Source organism: Colletotrichum godetiae (assembly GCF_030913485.1).
Source record: "Colletotrichum godetiae strain CBS 193.32 chromosome Unknown BDP55scaffold_38, whole genome shotgun sequence".
Classification (NCBI taxonomy): domain Eukaryota; kingdom Fungi; phylum Ascomycota; class Sordariomycetes; order Glomerellales; family Glomerellaceae; genus Colletotrichum; species Colletotrichum godetiae.
Genome location: NW_026851286.1, coordinates 69,873 through 92,338, shown reverse-complemented (window position 1 = coordinate 92,338; position 22,466 = coordinate 69,873). Strand labels below are relative to the sequence as shown.

At 54.8% G+C, this 22,466-nt stretch overlaps 10 protein-coding genes across 10 annotated transcripts; 6 read left to right on the top strand and 4 right to left on the bottom strand.

Annotated features, from left to right (window-relative positions):
* The first annotated feature begins 1,047 nt into the window (after nt 1-1,047).
* BDP55DRAFT_249282 (fungal-specific transcription factor domain-containing protein) lies at nt 1,048-3,787 on the top strand. Its single transcript, XM_060566267.1, has 2 exons — nt 1,048-1,923; nt 1,983-3,787. The coding sequence occupies exons 1-2, from the start codon at nt 1,159-1,161 to the stop codon at nt 3,756-3,758; spliced, it is 2,541 nt and encodes an 846-aa protein (XP_060426402.1). The 5' UTR covers nt 1,048-1,158; the 3' UTR covers nt 3,759-3,787.
* A 676-nt stretch (nt 3,788-4,463) lies between these two features.
* BDP55DRAFT_634907 (NADH(P)-binding-domain-containing protein) lies at nt 4,464-5,177 on the bottom strand (the record flags this gene model as incomplete). Its single annotated transcript, XM_060572725.1, has 1 exon — nt 4,464-5,177. One exon carries the CDS (start codon nt 5,175-5,177, stop codon nt 4,464-4,466), a length of 714 nt encoding a protein of 237 aa, XP_060426401.1.
* A 2,230-nt stretch (nt 5,178-7,407) lies between these two features.
* BDP55DRAFT_696090 (kynurenine 3-monooxygenase) lies at nt 7,408-8,706 on the top strand (the record flags this gene model as incomplete). Its single annotated transcript, XM_060577547.1, has 1 exon — nt 7,408-8,706. One exon carries the CDS (start codon nt 7,408-7,410, stop codon nt 8,704-8,706), a length of 1,299 nt encoding a protein of 432 aa, XP_060426400.1.
* Nucleotides 8,707-9,507: 801 nt separating this feature from the next.
* Nucleotides 9,508-11,342, top strand: BDP55DRAFT_615902 (nonspecific lipid-transfer protein). Its single transcript, XM_060571261.1, has 2 exons — nt 9,508-10,293; nt 10,354-11,342. The coding sequence occupies exons 1-2, from the start codon at nt 9,791-9,793 to the stop codon at nt 11,234-11,236; spliced, it is 1,386 nt and encodes a 461-aa protein (XP_060426399.1). The 5' UTR covers nt 9,508-9,790; the 3' UTR covers nt 11,237-11,342.
* Nucleotides 11,343-12,485, bottom strand: BDP55DRAFT_673019 (acetyltransferase). Its single transcript, XM_060575563.1, has 2 exons — nt 11,795-12,485; nt 11,343-11,664 (listed from the first exon to the last, which is right to left on the bottom strand). Exons 1-2 carry the CDS (start codon nt 12,231-12,233, stop codon nt 11,408-11,410), a joined length of 696 nt encoding a protein of 231 aa, XP_060426398.1. The 5' UTR covers nt 12,234-12,485; the 3' UTR covers nt 11,343-11,407.
* Nucleotides 12,486-13,851: 1,366 nt separating this feature from the next.
* BDP55DRAFT_249185 (uncharacterized protein) lies at nt 13,852-14,526 on the top strand. The gene is made up of 3 exons (XM_060566266.1): nt 13,852-14,099; nt 14,184-14,249; nt 14,328-14,526. The coding sequence occupies exons 1-3, from the start codon at nt 13,931-13,933 to the stop codon at nt 14,354-14,356; spliced, it is 264 nt and encodes an 87-aa protein (XP_060426397.1). The 5' UTR covers nt 13,852-13,930; the 3' UTR covers nt 14,357-14,526.
* Nucleotides 14,527-14,666: 140 nt separating this feature from the next.
* On the bottom strand, nt 14,667-17,162 carry BDP55DRAFT_558331 (P-loop containing nucleoside triphosphate hydrolase protein; the record flags this gene model as incomplete). The annotated part of the gene is made up of 2 exons (XM_060569791.1): nt 14,667-16,722; nt 16,813-17,162. The coding sequence occupies 2 exons, from the start codon at nt 17,160-17,162 to the stop codon at nt 14,667-14,669; spliced, it is 2,406 nt and encodes an 801-aa protein (XP_060426396.1).
* A 245-nt stretch (nt 17,163-17,407) lies between these two features.
* On the top strand, nt 17,408-19,474 carry BDP55DRAFT_249160 (uncharacterized protein). The gene is made up of 3 exons (XM_060566264.1): nt 17,408-18,047; nt 18,101-19,168; nt 19,237-19,474. Exons 1-2 carry the CDS (start codon nt 17,569-17,571, stop codon nt 19,068-19,070), a joined length of 1,449 nt encoding a protein of 482 aa, XP_060426395.1. The 5' UTR covers nt 17,408-17,568; the 3' UTR covers nt 19,071-19,168; nt 19,237-19,474.
* Nucleotides 19,475-21,048, top strand: BDP55DRAFT_249161 (uncharacterized protein). Its single transcript, XM_060566265.1, has 2 exons — nt 19,475-20,925; nt 20,983-21,048. The coding sequence occupies exons 1-2, from the start codon at nt 19,811-19,813 to the stop codon at nt 21,011-21,013; spliced, it is 1,146 nt and encodes a 381-aa protein (XP_060426394.1). The 5' UTR covers nt 19,475-19,810; the 3' UTR covers nt 21,014-21,048.
* Nucleotides 20,957-22,217, bottom strand: BDP55DRAFT_249151 (NAD dependent epimerase/dehydratase). The gene has a single exon (XM_060566263.1). The coding sequence runs from the start codon at nt 21,870-21,872 to the stop codon at nt 21,084-21,086; it is 789 nt and encodes a 262-aa protein (XP_060426393.1). The 5' UTR covers nt 21,873-22,217; the 3' UTR covers nt 20,957-21,083.
* Nucleotides 22,218-22,466: the final 249 nt, after the last annotated feature.

Sequence of the window (22,466 nt, the reverse complement as noted above, 5' to 3'; positions counted from 1 at the left end):
AAACCTAAATCAACAACAAACAGCAGCCCATATCACTCCACGGTAACCTGGTCTCGAGCTCTCCCGAGAATCGACGGTCAACAACAAAATAGCAGGTTCAGACTTGAGAGACAGAGAGAGAGGGCCACGGCGCCAGTCTCACGCTTCACCTCCAAGGTCGCCGGGCCAGAAGAAGATACCTTGCCAACCCGAACCAAACCCTTCCTCACCTTATTGCTCCGTACCGTCTTCACTCCGTCCGTACCTTGCCTTGCCTTGCCTTGCCTTACCTTGCCTCGGACGAGGCACTGGACCACACGGCACCCGTACCGCTTCTGCACCACACGCCCCCAACGTCCCGGGGAAGCTTGGATCATTCATTGCAACTACTCCGTACCAAATTTGGTTTCTTTTTTCCTAATCCCATCTAACCCCCTTCTCCTCTCTTTCCCTTCCTTCCTCACTCACGAACTCCCATCTTCTTCTTGAAGCTTCTTCTTCTTCTTCCATTGGCGACGGACCCAGGGCCGCTTCTTGAGTAACATCGGCTACGACGTGTCCGGCAGACGGCTGCCCCATCTTTGTTGGACACGGCAGAGCAATAACTCTGTTACTGTTCACGCAGCTACTCGGAACAGATCGCTATCTACAACAAAAAGATCGACGTTGCTGCAGCTTCTGCCTCTACTCCCGCCGCTCGTTTTCGCTTTGCGCCAACGCCGCACCCACCCCCGACCATCTTTCTCAACCCGCAGTCACAGCATGTATGGCCGGCGAATGACTCGACACCAGTCAGATTCAAGATCCAGCGTTGTGAACCAGAACAGAGGCAACACTAGCCGTGTCTGGGAACTTCGATGCGAACAACGTTGATCATCGCGTCGATCTACAGCTGTACTTGTTGTTCTTCCCACTGCCAGAAAACCCCCACTACGTGCGCGCGTCAAAGTCTGCATACAGCAAGAGACAACCTCGAGCTTCGGACCGCGAAGCCAGGCACTGCCGTTGCTGCTGCTGTTGCTGCTGCCGCCGCCCCTTAGCTGTGGTGTGCCGTCAAGTGTGCTGCGTTGTATTGCGTTTCCTTGCTTCGCTCCTCCTCACCGTCTCTCCCGCTCCCGCTGGTAATTCTTACTGGTGCCGAACGGGGGGTTTCTAGAAATTTTGCATCTCACGGCACGAATGGCCGCCGCAACCACCTCTGCCCCGGAAATGGGCACAGTCACAACAACACTGCATCCCAACGCGAACCTTGCTGCTGTTGCTCCAATGGGCTCGATACCTAACGCTACAACTCCCTACGAAACATCACCAACTCTACCAGCTCCGCATAATCTCTCTACCAGCACGCCGGGACCCACGCCTGCACCTGCGGGAACCCCTGTACCACCTGCTGCCGGCGGAGCATCAACCTCGGCGGCAGCGGCAGCGGCAGCAGCTGCGGCGGCAGCATCGGCATCGCGCAGTGTCAAGAGGCCGCGTCCCGTCAAGTCGTGCACCGAATGTCGCAAGCGCAAGCTGAGATGTGACCGCAACCTGCCATGCTCGCAGTGCCAAAAGTCGCATCGCAACTGCAAGTATGCCGCCGAACACGACTCGTCAATGCTTTCAGATGGCTCGGATGCCGAGATGGGTGAGGTGCAGCGTCCACCCAAACGGAATTGCCTGCCCACAGCCGCAACACCGGGACCACAGACGGCCGAGTCGTCTTTTGTGCCCTTGCGCAACGGAGAATCAGCTGGTCACACTGCTTTGGAGGAACTCACTTCACGATTGGACCGCTTGGAGAAACAATTCATGATTAGGAGCCCTGCAGGCACGGAATTCAGCGGAATTGGTCAGCGTTTGCCGCTATCGCCGGAGACAATTCGTGGGCTGACGGTCAAGAGAGGCGCCCTACGGACTCGATTTTTTGGTCAAAACAGTGTGCGCGTTCTGCTGAACCTGGTAACTGTCCCCGGACCCCTCATCACTCCGAGACTCTACCCCTAACCTGACTCTTCCAGTTCGACGAGGCCAAAGATTTCATGGCAAACCAGTCCAAGATTGAGGGTATTCGAGAGACCATGTATGGTCTGCAGATACTACACAAGAGGATCCAAGAGGAGTATCGAAAGTCCTTGTCCCCGATATCCGTCTTCGCCGATTCGGTCATTCCAGTCCAGAAGCGCATGCAGGATATCCTGCCCAAGAAATCGATATGTGACAGGCTACTGGCTTCTTACATCGACACGTCCGAGACCATTTACCGGATGATTCATGTTCCCACCTTTAAAGAACAACACGAACTGTTCTGGGAAGGAAAGTTACAGGGCGACACGTTTCTTCCCCAGCTTCTGACTGTGCTGTCCATTGGCTCGAGGTTCGAGACCAAGTCAAAGGGATTAGGTCATGAGCGCGTCGAGGGAGTCCATATTCCCACGGCGTGCGCACTGGTCAGATCGTGGCTGGATGGTTTGAAGGGCAAACAGCTGGTTGATTTTACAACGCTGCAGACCGAGATTCTTCTGGTTCACGCTCAGAGGATGACCACGCCGAGGCCGCAGGATTCGTGGGCGCAATTGGGTTATATCGTACGCATGGCTATGACCATGGGTATGCACCGAGACCCATCGGAATTCGAACCTCGAGTGCCAGTTTTCTTTGGTGAACTTCGGAGGAGGCTATGGTTTACGATACTGGACATGGATCTACACCTCTCGCTGGCATGCAACCTATCCTGCCTTGTGCGCGATGGAGACTTCACCTGCCGACCACCCCGAAACCTCGACGACAGCGATCTTTTCTTGGACATGAAGGAGCTGCCACCGAGCAAGCCCATCGACCAGCTCACCGACAACCAGATGCAGGTATACGCTGCTATGACGTTGGGAGCTCGGATGCAGGTTGCGCACCTGATCAACCGCGTGGACTCGATTCGGGATTATGGCGAGATTATAGAAGTTGGGACGAAGCTCGACCGGTTCTTGGAGGATATCAATTACCTGTTCCCGCGCCACGGTATACTAAACGAAGTCGAGAAGAGCAAGCAGTGGAGGTCTCGGGTTATTCTCGACATGCACGTCCGACGGCCTTTGTTGGCCCTATATCGCCCGTTCGCGCTTGGTCTGCCAGACGCTCCATCCCAGATATCGAGAGCTTATTTGCGGTCCTCCATGGTCATTATGCGATACCTCGACGAACTCGACCCGCTTCTCAGTCATTTCCAGGATGTCAGCGACATGTACCACATGGTACTGAAGAAGGACATTCTGCAGGCAGCCTTTAGCGTGTGCTTTTACATCAAGGCAGCGACCGAATCCCATATCAACGGGAATACATTCGGGATTGCATCTACCGTGGCCATGTCTCCGGATCCGATGGATGATGGGGTCACCTTCAGCACCGAAACGTTTGCGCTCTGGTCACCGTCTCGCTTGATCAAGACTGTAGAGAAGACGCTTAACCTACTTGTTCGCAACGTTGGTGGCAACGATGTCAAGGATATTGTCGCGCTCGCCGTGGTCTTGGCCTCGGTGCAGGCCACGAACCAAGAGCAGAAGCTGCAAGATATCCGACGCAGCCTTCAAGGTGTACTCGACGCCTGTCAGACCGCTACGAATACTAGCCCCGAGAAGATGTCCTTGCCGAACCCGGCCGACCCGATGGATCCCTACATGCAGACGAGAGCCCCGTTCATGTTTCATGCAAATGCGTCGGCGGCTGCGGTAAGTGACTACGGCGGCTGGGTGCTATGGGACGGATGGGACTGGGCTGATGCGTGGTCGGCAGACTCCGGATGATTACGCGGACTGGGACTTGGACTACTGGAATCCGATGATACCAGGGCCCTCCTAACATCAACATGATGCGGGGTTGAGGACAGGATCTGATCGAGGGAGAGACCGGAACACCCCAAAAGTCGCCCGTGCCACGAACACCTTGTGGCTTGGAGTTGTTTTGCTGGGATTCTGCGTTGACAAATACACGACAAATACCGCGGCAGCGGTACGAAACTCCCCCTTTGCGGGGACCATCACGGCGATCCAAGAGACCCGCCAACCCTTGTCCTTGCTGGACACTTCACGACCAATCACATGTCAATCGACAACAGCAACAACAAGTCGACTGCCGGCGAGGATGAGCAGGTCATAATTCCGCAGTTGTTCCTTGTAGCACTTCTGTGAGTAAAAGGAAAGGGAAGCGATGTTAGACAATGATGATTATGCAGACATTCCAGCAGGGGAAGCCAGAGAGATGCGAAAAGCCCACGTCAGGGCGGGGGAGAGAGCATACGAGTAGAAACTCTGTAAATACAGTACACTGAAGATACCAACACGCAGTGGAGGAATTCAAAAAGAAGGCATGGTTGGCATTTGCACAACATGCTTATTACTACTACATCAAGCTACAAAGAAGCCTCTCCATTATCAAAGGGCAGAATGACACGAACTCTAAAATCTCCACCCACAGCTTTTCCGCTTACACGTTGGACTAAACTGATCTACTTAGTTCGTGACCACAGGCGCACTGCGATTCCAATCATCCTTCTCGACCGCGTCCACCATGAAGCCGGCCACGCTCCGCCTCGTGATCTTGGGCATCCAGCACACCCCGCTGCCTTCGTCAGTGTACACCTTGACCGGCAGCTTCTCGCCCTCGATCAGCATGGGCGGTCTGACCAGGACCCAGTCCACCGCGTCGTTGCCGGCGTCGCCTTTGATGAGAGTGTCTACCGCGTTGTGGTCGTCGAGGGTGTGCTTCATGTTTGTGTGGTTGAATAAGGCGCGGAGAGGGAGGATGAGGGATTGGGCGCTTGCGCCAGCGCCTTGCATGCTGTTTATGACGAGTTTGGGCCTCCAGTCGGGCGTATGTAGGGATTTTAGGGATTTGATTGCGGTTAGAGTGTTATTGACGGAGTCGTGGAGGAGGGCGGGGGGCGTGTTTGGGTCGAGGGCGGAGAAGGGGGAGTCGGATTGGCGGCGGGGGTTGAGGGTGATTATAATTGCGTCTGGGGGGGTTGTTGTTTGTTGCATTGCGTTCAAGAGGTCAGGGAGGGAGAGGGGGGTGCCTTTTTTGAGGGTGAGGTTTTTGTGAGAGGGGAGAGAGGTGGTGGTTGTTGGATCGCGGACGAGGGCTGTGATTGTGTGGTTTCGGGAGAGGGCTTCGGTGAGGACGAGGGTGCCGTTGCGGCCTGTTGCGCCGATGAGGAGGATGTGCATTTTTGGGAGGGGTTGGTTTTGGTGGTTTGGTGGTTTGGGTATGGGTTTGTAAGTTGAGCAAGGTAGAGTAGGATGTAGTTGCTTTTGAGGCTTTAGAAGGTGGTGATGGTGATGATGGTGATGCTGTTGGTGATGATGAGAGGGCCAAATACATCTCCATCGCGACTTCCACTTGTCCTTTATACATTTCTCTAGATTCCTAGCTTACTAGTCTACTAGCCGTATACCATGAGAAGCAGAAACCTCATTGGAAATCATCCTTTTCTCCTCCCGGCCGAGATCCTTTTGCTTCCTTGGGAGATGCTTCTCAGTACGGAAGATTGTTCCGCTCTCTGTGGTGTATCGGCCGAGAAGGATCTCAAGTCCGAAAGGAATGGGGGGCTTTTGCGCCAGCCACGTCGGCGCAAGTGAGACTGATGTTCGTGTCTGCTGACCAAACAACCTCGTATAGTTCACGGAGCCGAAGATGATGGGAAGAGCTAAGTTGAGTTGTCGGCGCATTTTACTCGGCCGGTTGGTCGTGGTTTTGTTGCATCTCGACCGAGAGACCACGGACGGGGGGAATTGGGAACCGACGCTAAGGTGGTGCTTACGCAGCCTGGCAGTACATTCTGATGAGAAGGGCTGTGTTTATGGGATTTACAATCGATCAGCACGCGTTGAGTTTGCGTTGCAGATGGAACATGAACTTCTTTACAGTCTTTGACCTTTATGTTTTTACACACTCTTACAAAGGTTCTCAACGTCCATGTCACTCAATCGCTCGAGAGCACGAAGGGCACAGAAAATATCGGATTCATCACCCGCGTTGGATTTGAGTAAACGCGGATGCTCTTCCGGAATATCAAAGTTTTTTTTACAAACGTATTAGGGGGCAAGATGCGATAGGGGCTTGGCGAAGCAACCCGTTTTGCGTCAAGTCGGGGGTTGAACGTTGGGTTTTGCGCAAGTTGCTGTGAGTACAGTGTAAAGCCGGTCGGACGTGGGATACCAAATCGGGACCACTCGGCCGAGTGTGGAGGTGGGGGAGAAGGGATCTAGGTGTTTGGTGGTTTGTAGGTTTTTTTTTTGCTTTGCAAGGGTGTTTGGTTGACGGGTTATGACGAGAGAAGAGCGAGAACAAAGTATGTGGTTGGTGGTGTGGAGGAAGGGTGTGAAGGAGAAGACGAAGAAGGAGGAAGAAGAATATGAGACGGTTTTTGTTCACGGGTAGTGGTGTTTGGGTGTCACAGGTGTATGCTTCTGAGAATAGGTACAAGTCTTTTTCCAGAGAAGGTTTCTCGGTGGAGCCGAGAGGTTCGAAGGTGAGATGGAACGATTCAGAGTTTCTTCCCTCCTTTTGGGTTGAAGAGGGAGGGAGGGGTGGCGTGCTGGTGTCTGTGTGTGTGAAGTTAGGGGAGCTCGGGGTTCACGTTAACACCTTTTCTCCGGTTGGGGGGGTGGTCTGGAGGAGGCATTCGGGAACATCAACCTTGGAGGATGGGAGGGCGAGAGGGGGTGTGTGTGTATACCACTTGATGGGATAGGATGGTTCAGGGCAGGCAGTCGATCACTTGTTCTTTTCGGTGTAGTTACATAGCGAGGATAGTGCTTACTCGGGGTAGGGGGTAGGGTGGTTTCTCTCTGACAAACCGAAGCTAGTGTGATTAGTGATTTAGGCCGCAGGGTGAATAATGAGATGGAGGGAGAGCAGCGATTCGGCGGCTCGGAGGTTGCAGAGGGGGTCTGGTTGAGGGGTAATGATGTTGGGCCGCAGGCGGACACGGACGCGGAGAAGGGGCCCCCGGAGCACGGAGGACGCTTTGCTGGATTGGGTGATTCGTATGTTTCTCGGCCGAGTGGCGGGTCCGGTCATACGGAGGAGGGGGTGCGGCTGGGTGGCTTTGTTGGTGAGAGGGCGAGATTGGTTCATGGGAGCGGGCGCCCTTGGAGGACGATGATGTGTTCTTTTTTTTTTCTTTGGCTTACCAAGTATGAGAGGGATTAATGGGCTTTTTGGGATGCTAGGCAGGACGAGTAGCAAAGTGGGATGGGTATAAAGGTTCATGGAGTCTCCCCGATGTTGTGTTGAGGATATCAAGGCATGCAAACACCAGGCAATTCTCACCATCATCACCGTTCAAAGTAGCACGCAGCGCACAGCTCACAGTCTGCTAGTCACTCGTCACACACACTACCTACCTCATCACCCTCTACACACACTTGCCGTCACTCATAACATCCACTCACAATGCCTACCATAACAGCCACCCTTCATGACAGCGACAGCGGCGACGTCGCCATCATCGGCGGTGGCATCGCAGGCATGGCCCTCGCCCTCGCCCTCAACGCGCACGCCATCCCCGCCACAATCTACGAGTCCCGCGACGCGGTGCCGCTGCCCCACCACGCGGGCGGCGGCATGATGCTCTGCCCCAACGCCCTGCGCATCCTCGAATTTTTGGGCGTGTACGAATCGCTCCTCGAGAAGGCGTACAACTTCGACTACGTCTACTACAAGGACCGCGACGAAGTCACTGTCGACCGGTACCCTCTCGGCGGCAAGGCCGAGTTCGGGTACGATGCCGTGCGGATTTTCCGGCAGGAGTTGATTGAGATTCTCGCGGGGGCGTGTCGGGAGCGCGGGGTGGAGGTGCGGTATGGCAAGAGGTTTGTGGGAGTTGTTGGTGAGGATGACAGAGGGGTGGAGTTTGAGTTCGCGGATGGGGAGAGGCGGAGGGCCGGGGTACTTGTCGGCGCGGACGGGATCCACTCGCGGGTGCGGAGCACGTATGTTGCGCCGGATGCGAAGCCCGCGTTTGTGGGGCTCGCGGCGCTGACGTACGCGGTGCCGACGGCGCAGCTGCGGGTGCCGGAAGATAAAGAGTACACGTTCCCCGTCAGCGTGGCGAGCGGCAACGGGGTGTTTGTGCTGGCGCCGCAGGGGCATGACGGCGGGGAGATGCTGGCGGGGACGCAGGTGCCGTTTGATGCCGAAAAGGCGAGTCTGCCGCGGGAGGCGCTGATGGCGGATAAGGAGGCGCTCAAGGCGCGACTGAGGTTGAATGAGGAGGCGTGGCCTGGGTTGGTGAGGTCTGCGCTCGAGGGGATCCGGGACGAGACGATGAATGTGTGGCCGTTCTTCATGTTGCCTGCGCTGGAGAGGTGGGCTTCGCGGGGTGGTGGGGGCAGGGTTTTGGTGTTGGGGGATGCGGCGCATGCGATTCCGCCTACGACGGGGCAGGGGGCTTCAATGGCGTTGGAGGATGCGGCTTCGCTTGCGCTGGTGATGAAGAGGGTGAAGGAGAGTCGGGGGAAGATTGGGTGGGAGGAGGGTGTGGAATTCTGGCAGGGGATTCGGAGGGAAAGGTTGGGGAGGTTGGTTGGGTTGACGAAGATGTTGAATAATAAGAGGCTTCCGAGCGATGAGATGGCCAAGTTGCCGAAAGAGGAGGTTTGGTTTGAGGAGGGGGAGGGGCAGATGAGGTGGTTGTATGTGCCTGAGATTGAGAAGCGGGTTGAAGAGTGGGTGAAGGGAAAGATGCAGTGAATTGTGAGGCTTTGAGTTTAGATTGTCTGATATCTTGGTATTTTGGAAGCAACAGGTAGACTAATGAAGTAGGTAGTTAACTTGGCAATGCTCAATTCCGCACGAAAAGTGAGTACAACACCAATGACTGCAAGGCTATGAAGGCTAGGTATACAGTATGCTCTTTTGCACGTAGCGTTTACATGGTAATTGGTAGCATTTGACAGACTGATTAGTAGCTGAGATTGATGGGCTAAGTTCTCTACACGGTCACGAGGAATATACAATATCATATGCAAAACCCACAAAGTCTGAATCACCTATTCGAGTCAGCATTTCGTCGCATTCTTGGTTAATTAGTCCCCCAAAGTGTTCGACGACGACAAGGTTACCAAAAAGGGCCCTAGCAAAGAGGGACCGATTTTTACCTCGGCAAGCAACATGATTGGCCACAATCTTTGGGGGAAACAGCTTGCAGGTTCAAGCTCGAGTTGCTCGACCGTCTCTTAGCGGCCGGGGCCTCGGCATTCTGCGTCTTCGAGACGCTGTTTCCCCGCATCGAAGCTCCCCAATGATCCCCCCGTTGCAGCGTTGTTACATCCCAGTTGTGGGTTAAGGTGGTGTGTTTTGACGCTGGGTTTGGTCACAAAGTCACAGCGGATAGTGCGGAATTTGTGCCGGTAGGCGGGCGGTAGGCGGTTGCAAGGTATCCGTAGCTCGAGGAGAGAGGAAAGCTGGAGAAGCTCATCCCTATCCGTATTCCCGGGGTAAAAAAGAAAACGGTGCTGGAAGAGGGGGAGGCGAAAGCTTGCCAACTTCATCTGTTATTTCCTCGCAGAGCACATGAAAGACAGACTCTGTATACCTTGTTAATCGTTTCTAAATAGCCGGGGGGAATATATCACCAGGTCCTACCCCAGATTGTCTCTCCAGTTTGCCTTTCCCGTTCTCTACTATACCATTGAGATTGGCAACCCTCAATACTCCCAGACCATCATCCATCGAGCTCAAGTAGAAGCTACCTCAAGTATCACAACCATACATACCACAGGAACACCCCCTACATCTAACCCGTACACTCTACACACATCACACATCATACAAAATGGCGCCCCGACAACAACGCCAAAAGGCGCCCTGCTACGTCCTCGGCGTCGGCATGACCAAATTCATCAAGCCCCGCGGCAAGGTCGACTACACGGAGCTGGGCTTCGAGGCCGGCGTCAAGGCCATGCTCGACGCCCAGATCAACTACGACGACGTCGAGCAGGGCGTCGCCTGCTACTGCTACGGCGACAGCACCTGCGGCCAGCGCGTCTTTTACCAGTTCGGCATGACGGGCATCCCCATCTACAACGTCAACAACAACTGCTCCACGGGGTCCACAGGTCTCGCCATGGCCCGCAGCTTCGTCTCGTCCGGCGCCGCCGACTGCGTGCTCGTCGTCGGCTTCGAGAAGATGATGCCCGGTTCGCTGCAGAGCTTCTTCAATGATCGGGAGAACCCCACGGGCACGACTATCAAGATGATGGCCGAGACGCGGGGCATCACCAACGCGCCTGGTGCTGCGCAGATGTTTGGCAATGCTGGGCGGGAGTACATGGAGAAGTATGTCCTTTTTCTTGCTCTACAAGCTGCGGGCAACACATAAACTAATGCCATGCGTAGATACGGCGCCAAGGCTGAAGATTTTGCGGAAATCGCCCGCATCAACCACGAGCACTCCACAAAGAACCCCTACTCCCAGTTCCAGGACGTCTACACCCAGGAACAGATCCTGAAGGCCCCCGAGATCTTTGCGCCCCTCACCAAGCTGCAGTGCTGCCCGACCTCGGACGGCGGCGCCGCCGCCGTCCTCGTCTCCCAGGCCTTCCTCGACGAGCGGCCCCACCTCAAGGACCAGGCCGTCCTCGTCGCGGGCCAGTGCCTCGCCACCGACGCGCCCTCGCTCTTCTCGCGGTCCGCCATCGATCTCATGGGCTTCGAGATGACGCAGCACGCCGTCAAGGCCGCCATGGGCGAGGCCGGGCTCACGCCCAAGGACGTCCAGGTCGTCGAGCTACATGATTGCTTCTCGGCGAATGAGATGATTGTTCTCGATTCGTTGGGCTTGGCGGAGCCGGGCAAGGCGCATGAGCTGGTGAGGCGCGGGGATATCACGTACGGTGGCAAGTACGTCGTCAACCCGTCGGGCGGGCTCATTTCCAAGGGTCATCCGCTAGGCGCCACGGGTATCGCGCAGTGCGCTGAGCTGGTTTGGCATCTGCGCGGCTGGGCGAATAACCGCGCCGTCAAGGGGACCAAAGCCGCGCTGCAGCATAACCTGGGTCTCGGCGGTGCCGTTGTGGTGACGGTGTATCGTCGCGCGGACGGAAAGGAGGCGCCGGCGATTGACTCGGCGGCGGTGGGCAAGGTGAACAAGCTCGGGTATAACCCGGCGGTCGAGGCCAAGGGGTTCACGGCGCAGCAGGCGGCGGCTGTGAGGAGTAAGACCAAGAGGAGTGATTGGGCTTTGCAGGATACGGAGGAGAAGGTTGAGGCGCGGTTCTAGGCGGAGAGTGGTCGGGATATTGGTCTGTATGAATGAGACTGTTAAAAATAGCTATGAAATGTATGTCGCGTCGATCAATCTCGCTGGCTTCGTCTCATCATTGTTGACGTCGTTGCATTCTCTCTTCCCCCTTCCTCTCCTCTCCAAGTGAGAGCTGGCCAAGAAGTGCTCCTACGTACTGTTGGTCTTCTTGACTTCATACGTCAACAGCGTGACCCAGTAGCCCTCGCCGCCGTACTTGGTATCGTCCTGGTAGCCGCGGTGGACTTCCTTGAAGCCCAGCCTCTTGTACACGTTCAAACCGGCTGGGAAAGCCAGGATAAAGACGTCAATTCCCGCCTCCTCAGCAAGCCGTATTCCCTCCTGGACGAGCACAGTCGCGATCCCTTTGCCCTTGTGATCAGGATGAACAGCAAGGTAGTCGAGGCCTTTATCCAAACTTTAGCTCAAGGTCTCAGAAGGGAAGGGGGAGGGGCAGTGGGCCCCGGCCCCGAATTTCAAGTCCGAAAGTCCGGGGGGCCACTCCCGTTTCTATTCATGACACCGACGGGAACTCACTGATATACGGCTTCTCCGCCAAAATCCGCATCTTCTGCGGAACGCAATCATCAATGCCGTCCATATCAATCGGCTCCCACCACGCCGCGTCAGCCCGCTCTTTGATCGCCCTCCTCTCCTCCTCGCTCACCGCATCATCTGCAATCTTGGATCCGGCCCACGCCACCGCGTCTCGGTGACCGGCCGGCAGCTCCCAGCGCGCGTAGCCCACGAGCTCGCCCGTTTGCGTGTCGACGGCCTTTTGGTGGCGCAGGGCGGCGGTGTCGCGCAAGAGGTTGTTTGGCAGGCGCTTTGTCGCTTCGGCGATGAGGAAGTCGAGGGTTGTGTTTTTGGGCCAGAGTAGGTTCCAGTTTGGGTTTGTCCAGAAGGCGGAGATGTTGTTGTGGGCTAGGGCGGGGCTGTCTGCGAGGGTTACGGGTTGGACTTTGTAAGGGGGCATGGTTTGGGATGTGGGAGTGTGAGGTTGAAGGTGGGTGTTATTCGGTGTTGGAGTTGAGATTTTGGGATGTGGATGTGTATGTGTTGATGGATTGAGAGTTTTGATGCTGGATTGCCAAGGATCGTGGGCGGCTTATATAAGAACTTGGGGGTTGTAGTCAATCGAGTGTTGCAAGTTAATGAAGCAAGTTGCGATGTGGTCTTTTCTTGATAATGACAGGTTTCCTTGATTGCGTGATTTATTATCTTCATCTTGTGAACGTGAGGTGCAGAGGTAGGCTAACTGGAACGAGCTGTGATGAAGAGTCACTGAGTACCCTGGATGAGTCTCTCGAGGACGTTGATTTGCTGGAGCACTTTTTGGAAGGATTTCGAGCCGTGTATCTCGGTCTATTCCCCGTAGTGGGAGAAGTGTCCCCCAAGTGGATGGATGGGGTGCACACTGCTTACTGGCCATGAATTCTTACATCGATTTCAACGGCAACATCACTCGTGGAGTCTTATCCATGATGATCAGAGCGCCTGGTTCGGAGCAAAGGTGGTTCCATTGAGATCTCAAAAACAGCGACTCTCGAGACCTCCAACAAAGTTATCAAAGGCACTCATTCTCCTGGGTTCGGAAAAATGGCATGACTCAAAGCTTTCCGTATCATAAGTGCTGATTGCTGACCGGCAAAGAATTGCCGAGAGCTCATCGAAGAATGACGTGTCTCCTTCACTTGCACCTTCACTTGTTCTTTCATCAGCTTCAATCGGACGCTTCTAAATCACGTCTTCTTACAGCGCCAATAGATGCACTACGGTTGAGAGGGAATTGGTAGGTCCGCCAGCCACGACATGAGCTCTAGGCGAACCTGAACTTTGTGTCGAGGGCTTTGACGTTTATGGCTTCAGTAGCTCCGTAGTCTCCGGGAAGATGCAGCTTGTAATGTAGAGACATGGAAATGATGTTGTAGTTGCGTGCTCATATCTGTACTTTCTAGGTCATCTTACGAGTTCTTCTCGCATCCGAGCGAACTGCGCGAGTCAGAAAGTTGAACAATAACTCTGGATTGACCAAAACAATAAACGGTCCAGAGCGTTTAAAAACAGTTAAGACTTGCTGCAAAAGACCATGCCTTTCTATCCGTGCCACACGGGTCGTTGAGATGGATTAAACCGCTCGCATTCATAGACTTTCTCTCCCACTTCCCCGAGATTACTCTCCGTAATACGGATCGTCAAAAAGGCTGAGGGTAAACGGCTGCTAGTCTCGAAGTATAATAGAAAGCTTTAATGATCTAGTGGGGTCCAGTTAGCAACTAGGACTCGACTGGAGGTAAGAAAACGACAACTTTATTACATGAGTCGCCTGTTCACTGTCTAATACCAGCTATCACGAGAACGAAACTCCACAATGCCGCCCGCCGGGACGGCGTCACCGCTTACCCTTGTATCGTGGGCACAACGGTATCCGTATGACCTCGTACAAGAAGATCAAATTAGGAGTAGGCACAGTCAGGCCATCACTTAGTAGAAGCTCAGGCCACGCACAAATTTAACACAGAAAGAATGGGGAGATGGGGGTTAACCGTTGCACATGAACTGTTATATAACTACTTGATTATCAGAAACAATCCCGTTTCGACAACTGGTACTTGAACCCAAACACCTTGCTATCCCACACCTACCCAGTCAAGATCCCATCAAACCGACACAATGAAGCTGTCTTCCTCCCTCTTCTTCGTCGCCCAGATGGCCGGCACCGCGTTCGCTCTGAGCGGCGATGGAGCAAAGTGCCAGCTCAACATTGAGTGCCTCAGTGGCTACTGCATGCCTCACACCGGCTCGTCGGAATACGTCTGCTGGGGTCAGCGCCGCAAGGGAGGTTAGTAAATGTCCCGCATGAGACTTGAGGTTCCCCAGAGAAGAGGTCTACAGAGTTGCTAATGGGAGTTTTGCTGTGGCTTAGATTGGTGCAATGTCAACTACTCCGGAACTGTGTGCAACAGTGGATTGACGTGTAAATCTTACCAAGGTACGTCTTCAAGGATCTCTTTCTATAGGTCGTGATTCGGGTTGCGTACTAAGTGTGGTATGCTGACGTTATTGATAGGGAGCTGGTTCCTTGGCAAGTGCACTTAATGTCCACATTGATAGCTTTACATATAACATATCACAAAAATAGTCGAAGTGATGATGGATCAGTCGATACAATAATGAATAAAACCTAGAGGGCTCAGATATCTTGATGATCTAACGTTCAGCTAGAGAGGCTTACATCTCAACAATGTGCCGGGGCGAGAATTTGTACCAACTCGCTTTCGTAAGAATGAAGTGTGCCAGTCGTGGCTCTTGATGAGCTGATCCGAATATAAATGGTGAAAGCAGGAGCATCTTAGGCAACACATGCTTTGAAATGGTATTATTATACGAGACACCGCTATATCCAACACTATCGTTGCCTCCTAGCTTCGCCAGCCTCCTTGCCCAGCTTCTCCAACGCATCTTCATACTTCTGCACCCTCTCCTCCTCGAAACCACCACTGTCGGGATCCCCGATACGCAGACGATCAACCTTGTCCGCGCGGCGGATCCCGCTGCTCGGCTTGGCAATCTTGCCCCAGAACCAACCGCTCTCGCCGTCCTCGACCAGCGTCCAGGCGGCACCGGCGCGGCCGGCACGCGCGGTACGGCCAACGCGGTGAACGTAGCCGGCGGCGCTGGCGGGGAGGTCGTAGTTGATGACGTTGTCGAGGAGGGGCAGATCGATACCGCGGGCGACGAGATCGGAGGCAACGAGGAGGCGGAGGCGGCGGGAGGCGAAGGCGCGGAGGGCGCGGCGGCGGTCCGAGGTCTTTTGGGTCGAGGTGAGGGTTGCGATGGAGGGGGCCAGTGCAGGGTGGAGGAGGGAGATGAGGCGGGAGAGGCGGAGGGCGGATTCGTTTGATTTGGTGAAGATGAGGGCTGTTGTTGTGAAGGGTTTTGAGGGAGATTTGGAGGTGGTTGTGGCGGCGGCTGTTGAGCTGGCGTCCGAGGAGCTGTCCGAGTCCGAGTCGGAATCCGAGTCGGAATCCGAGTCTGAGGAGGAGTCGGAGTCGGAGCTGGAGTCTGAGGAATCGTCTGATGAGGATGCGGCGTCGTCTTCCGCAGTCGATTTGGAGTCCGTCTTGGAAGCGGTGTCGGACATGAGGTGGCCATTGAGAAGGAGGTCGATGAGGTAGAGCGGTTTGAGGTTCGCGTCGTGTACTCTGATGGCCGACTCCTTGAGCAGAGTGGGCAGGGTATGCTCTGCAATAGGTGCCGTGCCGTCGGCTTTGTCGCCTTCCAAGACGATGAGCTGCGGCCTCCGAAGCTGCAGCCCACTCAGCAAGGTAAGGTCTCGCGTCAGGGTGGCACTGAGGACGACTTTGCGTACGCCGCTCAGATTTGAGTCGGGGAAATCGCGAGCGCTGAACTTGTTGGTGCTGAGCTTGGGCATGACGGTGTCAAGCCAGCCCTGGAAACTTTGAGCGAGGAGCTTGTCGGCTTCGTCGACAACCATCCAACGCACGTAGTCTAGTGAGAAGCCGGGTGTCAGGTTGATGTGCTCGACGAGCCTTCCCGGGGTGCAGATTAGGACGTCGACCTTGGATGTGTAGTCGACAACGTGATCCGGGAGAGACCCGGCGGTCGGCTTCGTTACTGCTACATCCTCATCTTCCGCCGCCGTGTCCTCAACATTCTTCCATGCCTCCAATTCCCTTTGGTGTGCGGCGCGGTATGCCTCAGGGTCGTACTTCTCCCCCTTCTCGACGAGGCTGGTCTGCTCGTGCTTCAACTGCTGACTACCGATGGAAATACCAATGCGCACCCTCTTCTGCTCGCGGCCGTCGAATGCGCTGGCGCAAAGCTCGAAAACCTCCTGAGCCTGCTTGACCAACTCACGCGTCGGCAGAACGACTAGGGCACGCAGTCTCGTCACGGCGCCTTGGCTGATGTCGCGCACAATGGGCAAGGCGTATGCCAACGTCTTACCGGAACCAGTGGCCGCCGCAACGAGAAGATCGCCCTGGCGATGCTTGCATGACGGTAGAAGCAAGGGAAGAGCGGCCGTCTGCACAGCAAAGGCGTCCTTGAAACCCTTTGACTCGAGAATCTGGGCTGCTTTCGGGTTGATGCCAATGTCTGCGAAGGGCGTCCGTGTGTCGGGAGCTACGCGGATCGGGGCGGCGAGCCAAGTTGGGAGCGTCTCGTATGAGGGTTTTGAGGTATCGAGGGCGGTCGGTTCGGGTTGTGGAAGGGGCACCAAGTCGTATTCTTCTTCCTTCTCCTCCTCCTCGTCCACATCCATCTTGTCCGCGGCTTCGTTCTTGGCGATCAACTCTGCTGATTTTTTCAAGTACTTTGTAGCCTTGGCCAAGACGTCCTTGTGTCTTCTGTCGATGGCGTCATCCTCTGCATCTTCATCCTGTCCGCGGTCCTTCTTCTTCTTTTTCTTATCCTTCTTCTCTTTGGTGTCCTCCCCGTCGCTACCAGCCTCGACAGCCGGGACCTCCGATACATGCTTTTTCGTTTTCTTCTTTTCCGAATTCGTGCCTTCTGATCCCGATTTCTTGAACTTCTTTGATGTCGTCTTTTCTTCGTCTGAGACAGCATCACCTTCTGACTTTCTTGACTTCTTCTTCTTGACGGGGGTATCTAAGGTCTCGACTGGCTCTTCATGTTTGCGCTTCGTTGCCGGAGAGAGCACGTCGTTGATTTCTGGTGCAAAACTTGAAATGGAAGCGCGAGGCTTCTTGGAGGGAACAAATCGTGCATATGGAACGGCCGCTGTGGTACCTTCGGTCACGACTGGCTCGCTAGCTGGTGTCGCGGATGGCTCTGAAGCTGGGGGAGGCGGCGGCGGCGGCGAAGGTTCGACAGGCGCCTGGGCCTCCTTCTTTTTGGATGGGACGTAACGAGCGTACATGGTGTCAATTGGGTTCTCGCGAACCTTGTAGAGTCGTTCCTGACGTTGTGCGCACCTCTGTTTTCGCAGCGAGGCTTGACACTCAAGTGTTGGAGGGGCACTTGTCGCACCGTCCCAAAAAAAAGTTGGATGGACTTCCTTATCGCAATTCTGCCAGGTTCTACCGCTTGCCACATCTTGCTTATCGGAGCACCATGCCGCAGCTTCCCCCTAAGCTTCCATCGCGCAAGGTACCTACCTACCTCCCCACGCTACCTTGACAGAGCAGGACCTTGAAGAATACACTTCACCTATATATTCCCTTTGCGACGACAGATCTTGTCTCGCGATTTCGCGTCTGACAACCTGCAATGCTTCAACATCGTTTTTCTAGGTGACCACCGCCCTCTCTGAGCATACAGACAACATGGCTCGAACATACAATATTGCTATGGCCAGCGACTTCTTCTTCCCGCAACCAGGAGGAGTCGAAAGTCACATTTACCAGCTCTCCACGAAGCTCATCGATCGTGGGCACAAAGTCATCATCATCACCCATGCGTATAAGGGCCGCACCGGTGTTCGAAATTTGACAAACGGCCTTCGAGTCTACCACATCCCGTTCCTCGTCGTATTCCGTTCGGCTAGTTTCCCAACCGTCTTTTCAGCATTTCCGATCATTCGCAATATCCTCATCCGAGAACAGATCGAGATCGTCCACGGCCACGCGAGTTTGAGCACCTTTTGCCATGAAGCTATTCTGCATGCGAGGACCATGGGTCTACGGACTGTCTTTACGGACCACTCGCTCTTTGGATTCGCCGATGCCAGCAGCATCTTGACAAACAAGATTCTCAAGTTCTCCCTGAGTGACGTCGACCACGTTATTTGTGTCAGCCATACCTGGTAATTGCGCCGCGCGTCCACTCTTGTATGGGCAAGACTAACTGAAATTGTAGCAAGGAAAATACTGTTCTCCGAGCATCTCTAGATCCCCTCATGGTTTCAGTCATACCTAACGCCGTCGTGTCTGAGAACTTCCGTCCACTCGATTATCCTCCTACCGACGCCAATAATGCATTTGGCCAAAACCCGCCCCCCGCACATCATCTGGGACCGAACGATGTAGTAACAATCGTCGTGATATCTCGTCTCTTCTATAACAAGGGAACGGATCTCTTAACGGCTGCGATCCCTCGCATCCTCGAGAATCACCCAAACACGAGATTCATTATTGCAGGCTCAGGGCCCAAGGCCATTGACCTCGAGCAAATGATTGAGCAAAATGTTTTGCAAGATCGGGTAGAAATGCTGGGTCCTATTCGCCATGAAGAAGTCCGCGATGTCATGGTTCGCGGCCATATCTACCTCCACCCTAGTTTGACGGAAGCTTTTGGCACTGTCATTGTAGAAGCAGCCAGTTGCGGGCTGTACGTGGTATGCACCCAGGTCGGTGGTATTCCTGAGGTCTTACCGTCGCACATGACTGTCTTCGCCAAGCCAGAAGAAGACGACCTGGTCGCTGCAACTGGAAGGGCCATTGCTGCACTACGAGCAAACAAGATCCGAACGGAACGTTTCCATGAGCAAGTCCAGAAGATGTACTCGTGGACGAACGTTGCTGAGCGCACCGAGCGTGTGTACCAGGGAATCACTGGCGAGCTCAGCGAAGCCGAATTCTATGGTTACGACGCTACTAATTCCTCGACGTTCGGCAACAGTCGAGTGCGATCTTTCGCCCTCATCGATCGACTCAAGCGATACTACGGCTGTGGTATCTGGGCTGGCAAGCTCTTTTGTCTCTGTGCCATCGTTGACTACTTGTTATACCTATTCTTGGAACTCTGGTTCCCGCGAGAGGAGATCGACATTTGCTCCGAATGGCCGCGAAAAGTTCCTCAAGATGCGGACGACTCCAAGGAAGACTGAGTGTAGTCGAAGTGTTCGATTCGCGCAGCTGGACGGGCTGCTCCGGGAAACGATTGTTCGGATATGCAATGAGCAAGCGACGCCAGATCTGGGTCAAGGTTCGAATCTAAATGAATAATTCCAGGCATTCAATAAGGTAAACTACGTTGCTGACCAGTGGTTATAGGCGTGGACCGGCGATGGCCGGCGGAAATCAACGGACATTGAAAATTGGTCCAGATTCTCCGCACTCCACGCTTCCCCGAGTCAGCCCATCGAGTCTTCCAGATCCGCAACGAAATGCTTCCAACGGGAGAAATCCGCCAATGGTAGCAGCCTGAAAGGAAATCAGCATGGAGTCGTGGTCTCGGCGCGCCGGATGGGCCTCCGTTAACACGACCCGGAGAGCCCCGACGAAAGGACGGGATTGGTTGGCATTCACGATGTGCTCAACACCATAGCGCAGGAACCATCTTCAACGGTCTAGGTCGGCAGTGAGCTGCCTGTTCCGGTCAGGCGCCCGGTGGGCCATGCGACCATCTAAACCCCCACCACACGCGCATCTCGACCATCTCACATGCACAGCGACACGAGACAAAATCCAGCGATTTCCGCCCCTCGTCAGCGACCTCTGGCAATAACCACCAGCGATACACATTGTTTGCCCATTATATCCTAGCCACAGTCGCTTTCTCACAACATCAACAAAGCGATTCATCAAGTTTCAACTTCATAAGACCCTGCACAACCACTTGCCCGCCATGGCCGCCGCCCAGGACCTCCCCATGGATCTCCCTATAGTCGACCTCGATGTTTTCCTCAATGAGCCGCGCGACTCCGCCGCTTTCCGCGACGAGTGCGAAAAGGCTGCGACTGCCCTCATCACCTATGGTGCGCTTGTCCTGCATGACTCCCGAGTCGCCGAATCCGACAACACTACTTTCCTCGACTTGCTCGAGGACTACTTTGCCCAGCCGACCGAAGAGCTCAAGAAGGATGAGCGTCCAGAGCTGAGCTACCAGATCGGCGTCACTCTTGAGGATACAGAGAAGCCCAAATGTGCAGTTGACGAGCCCTGCCTGCAGGTCATCCAGCGCTTGGCAGAATCTGAGCGCCCTCTCGACATTACAGCACACGACCCCGACCCAAAATGCCGTTTCTTCTGGCGCATGGCCGAGAACCCGCCGTACGAGACCGAGTTCCCAGGACTCAACGCCCCTAACGTCGTTCCCGAAGCCCCGCACATTCGCGAGCGTTGGCCTCCTGCCATGGACAAGTGGGGGACTTCAATGAAGCAGGCCGTTACGGGCCTGGCAGAGATGGCGGCGGTCGGCTTGGGTCTCCCTGCCGATGCTTTTAGCTCTGCTGGCAAGTATGGACCTCACCTTCTCGCACCAACGGCCTCCGACTTGGTCAAGTACGGCAAGCCGGATACCATTCTTGCTGGCTTCCATACAGACTTGAACTTCCTGACCATTCACGGTCGGTCTCGGTACCCAGGCCTGCACATCTGGGCGCGCAACACGGGAAAGAAAATTGCCGTGAAGATTCCCGAGGGCAACTACTTGCTCGTCCAGGCCGGAAAGCAGTTGGAGCATCTGACGGGAGGTCTCATCAAGGCAGGCTTCCACGAGGTTGTGGTGAATGAGAAGACACTCGCCGTGATTGAGCGCCGCAAAGCCGAGCTCCCCGATCGCCCGCTCGTCCGCATCTCGTCGACGTTCTTCTGGCACTTGTCATCAGACCACGATCTCACTCCTATTCCTCAACTATCGGAGCAGGCGCAAAAGGTCAGGGCTGAGCAATTTAACCTGGGCAGGGACGAGGGCGAAAAGGTCGAGTATGCGCCCATGAAGGTGGGACAACAGGTGCAAGAGTAAGTGACACAATCACTTGAACGTGTTTTCGTCTTGACGCTAACAAACGATGATAGGGAGCTCAAGCACATTGCTCTGATGACATGATGAGAAACAAGATTCGCTGTATTATGAAAGAGCTATTAATGACAAATTTCCAAAGCGTGGATATGCTTTTTTAAGCCTTGTAGAATTCCTCGCCCACGGCGACGTCCACCTTTTCCTTTGCAACTCTGTCAACGGCAGTCTTGGGGTCTTCGTCGCCGTCCAGCAAGTCTACCCACGATGTCGTGAAGCTGTCATTCTCGGCAATGAGCGCGGCGACCTCGGCGACGGTCTGTCGACTCGAAGTGCCCTTTGCCTCCTTTGTCTTTCCAAACTCAATCTTGCCCGCAGGCTCCTCGGTCAGCAAACCAGGTCTCAGACTGATTCCCGCAAATCCATCGGTTCTCTTTTGGGATTCCTGCCAGAGGGCCTCGTCGGCGGCGATCTTGGCGAGGGAGTAGTTGTACAGCTTCTTGTTGCCGTCGAGGGCGTCCTGCCAGGCTTTATCAGACCACCAGGTTGGTTTCGTCTTGCGGGAGCTGAGGTAGGACACGAGGATGAATTTCTTAATGGAGGGTGTGGCGACGGCGGCATTGATGAAGTGGATTGCGGCGTCGCGGTCAATGGTGAAGGTGCGGGAGGGGTCGCCTTTGCCGCCTGCGCCGGCGGACCAGAAGATTGTGTCGGGCTTGACTTCGTTTAGGATGTCTTGGGCTTTTTGTTGGGTGGTTACGTCTTCGATGCTGCGGACGAGGACGTTGAGTTTGCCTGATGACTGGCCGGCGCCGAGCTTCTCGATGGCGGGGACTTGGTCTTGGGCGCGGATTATGGAGGTTACGGTCCAGGACTTTTGGAGGAGGATGGGGGTTAGGTGTTGAGAGACCTTGCCGTGGCCGCCGAGGATGAGGACGTGCTTGCTCATGATGGGCTGTGTTTGCTGTGGACGTTGACTATCTAAAAAAGAATGCGTGGAGCTTATTTGCTTGAGCAAGGTACGTCGTGATGTACTCGAGTGTGGTTAGATATGGCAAAACGTCTCGTGAGAGAGAGAGAGAGACAACCGATCTATATAGGATTGTATGTTTGGTACGGAAGACGAGACCGCGGGGCTTTGAAATCAACCTGGATGGCTTCCCCGCTCGGCCCCATCAAAGTACGGCGTTAAGCGGCCGTGGAATGACTTTGATTCGGATGCGGGCGGAGTGGCCGAGGAACAGTACGGGGATACATTGCAAAGTTCAACCCCGCGGATGAGCATCCATTCTCGGGGATCGGGGGGTCACGTCACGTCACTGGGGCGTCAGTGACGTAAGTCCCGCGAGTTTATTTGGTTTACGGAGTACTTTTGAGATGTTCCCCACCAGGTTGGCTAAAAGCCGAAAACGAGCCTCTTTGGGAAAGCACTCAATTGAGTTATTTTCCCAGTGCTTGCCCGAGTCAGAATCCATGGATATCGGCGTTAGTTACTCAGCAAGGTAGACGTCAGTCTTGGCCAACATGCCGTGACCATCACGAA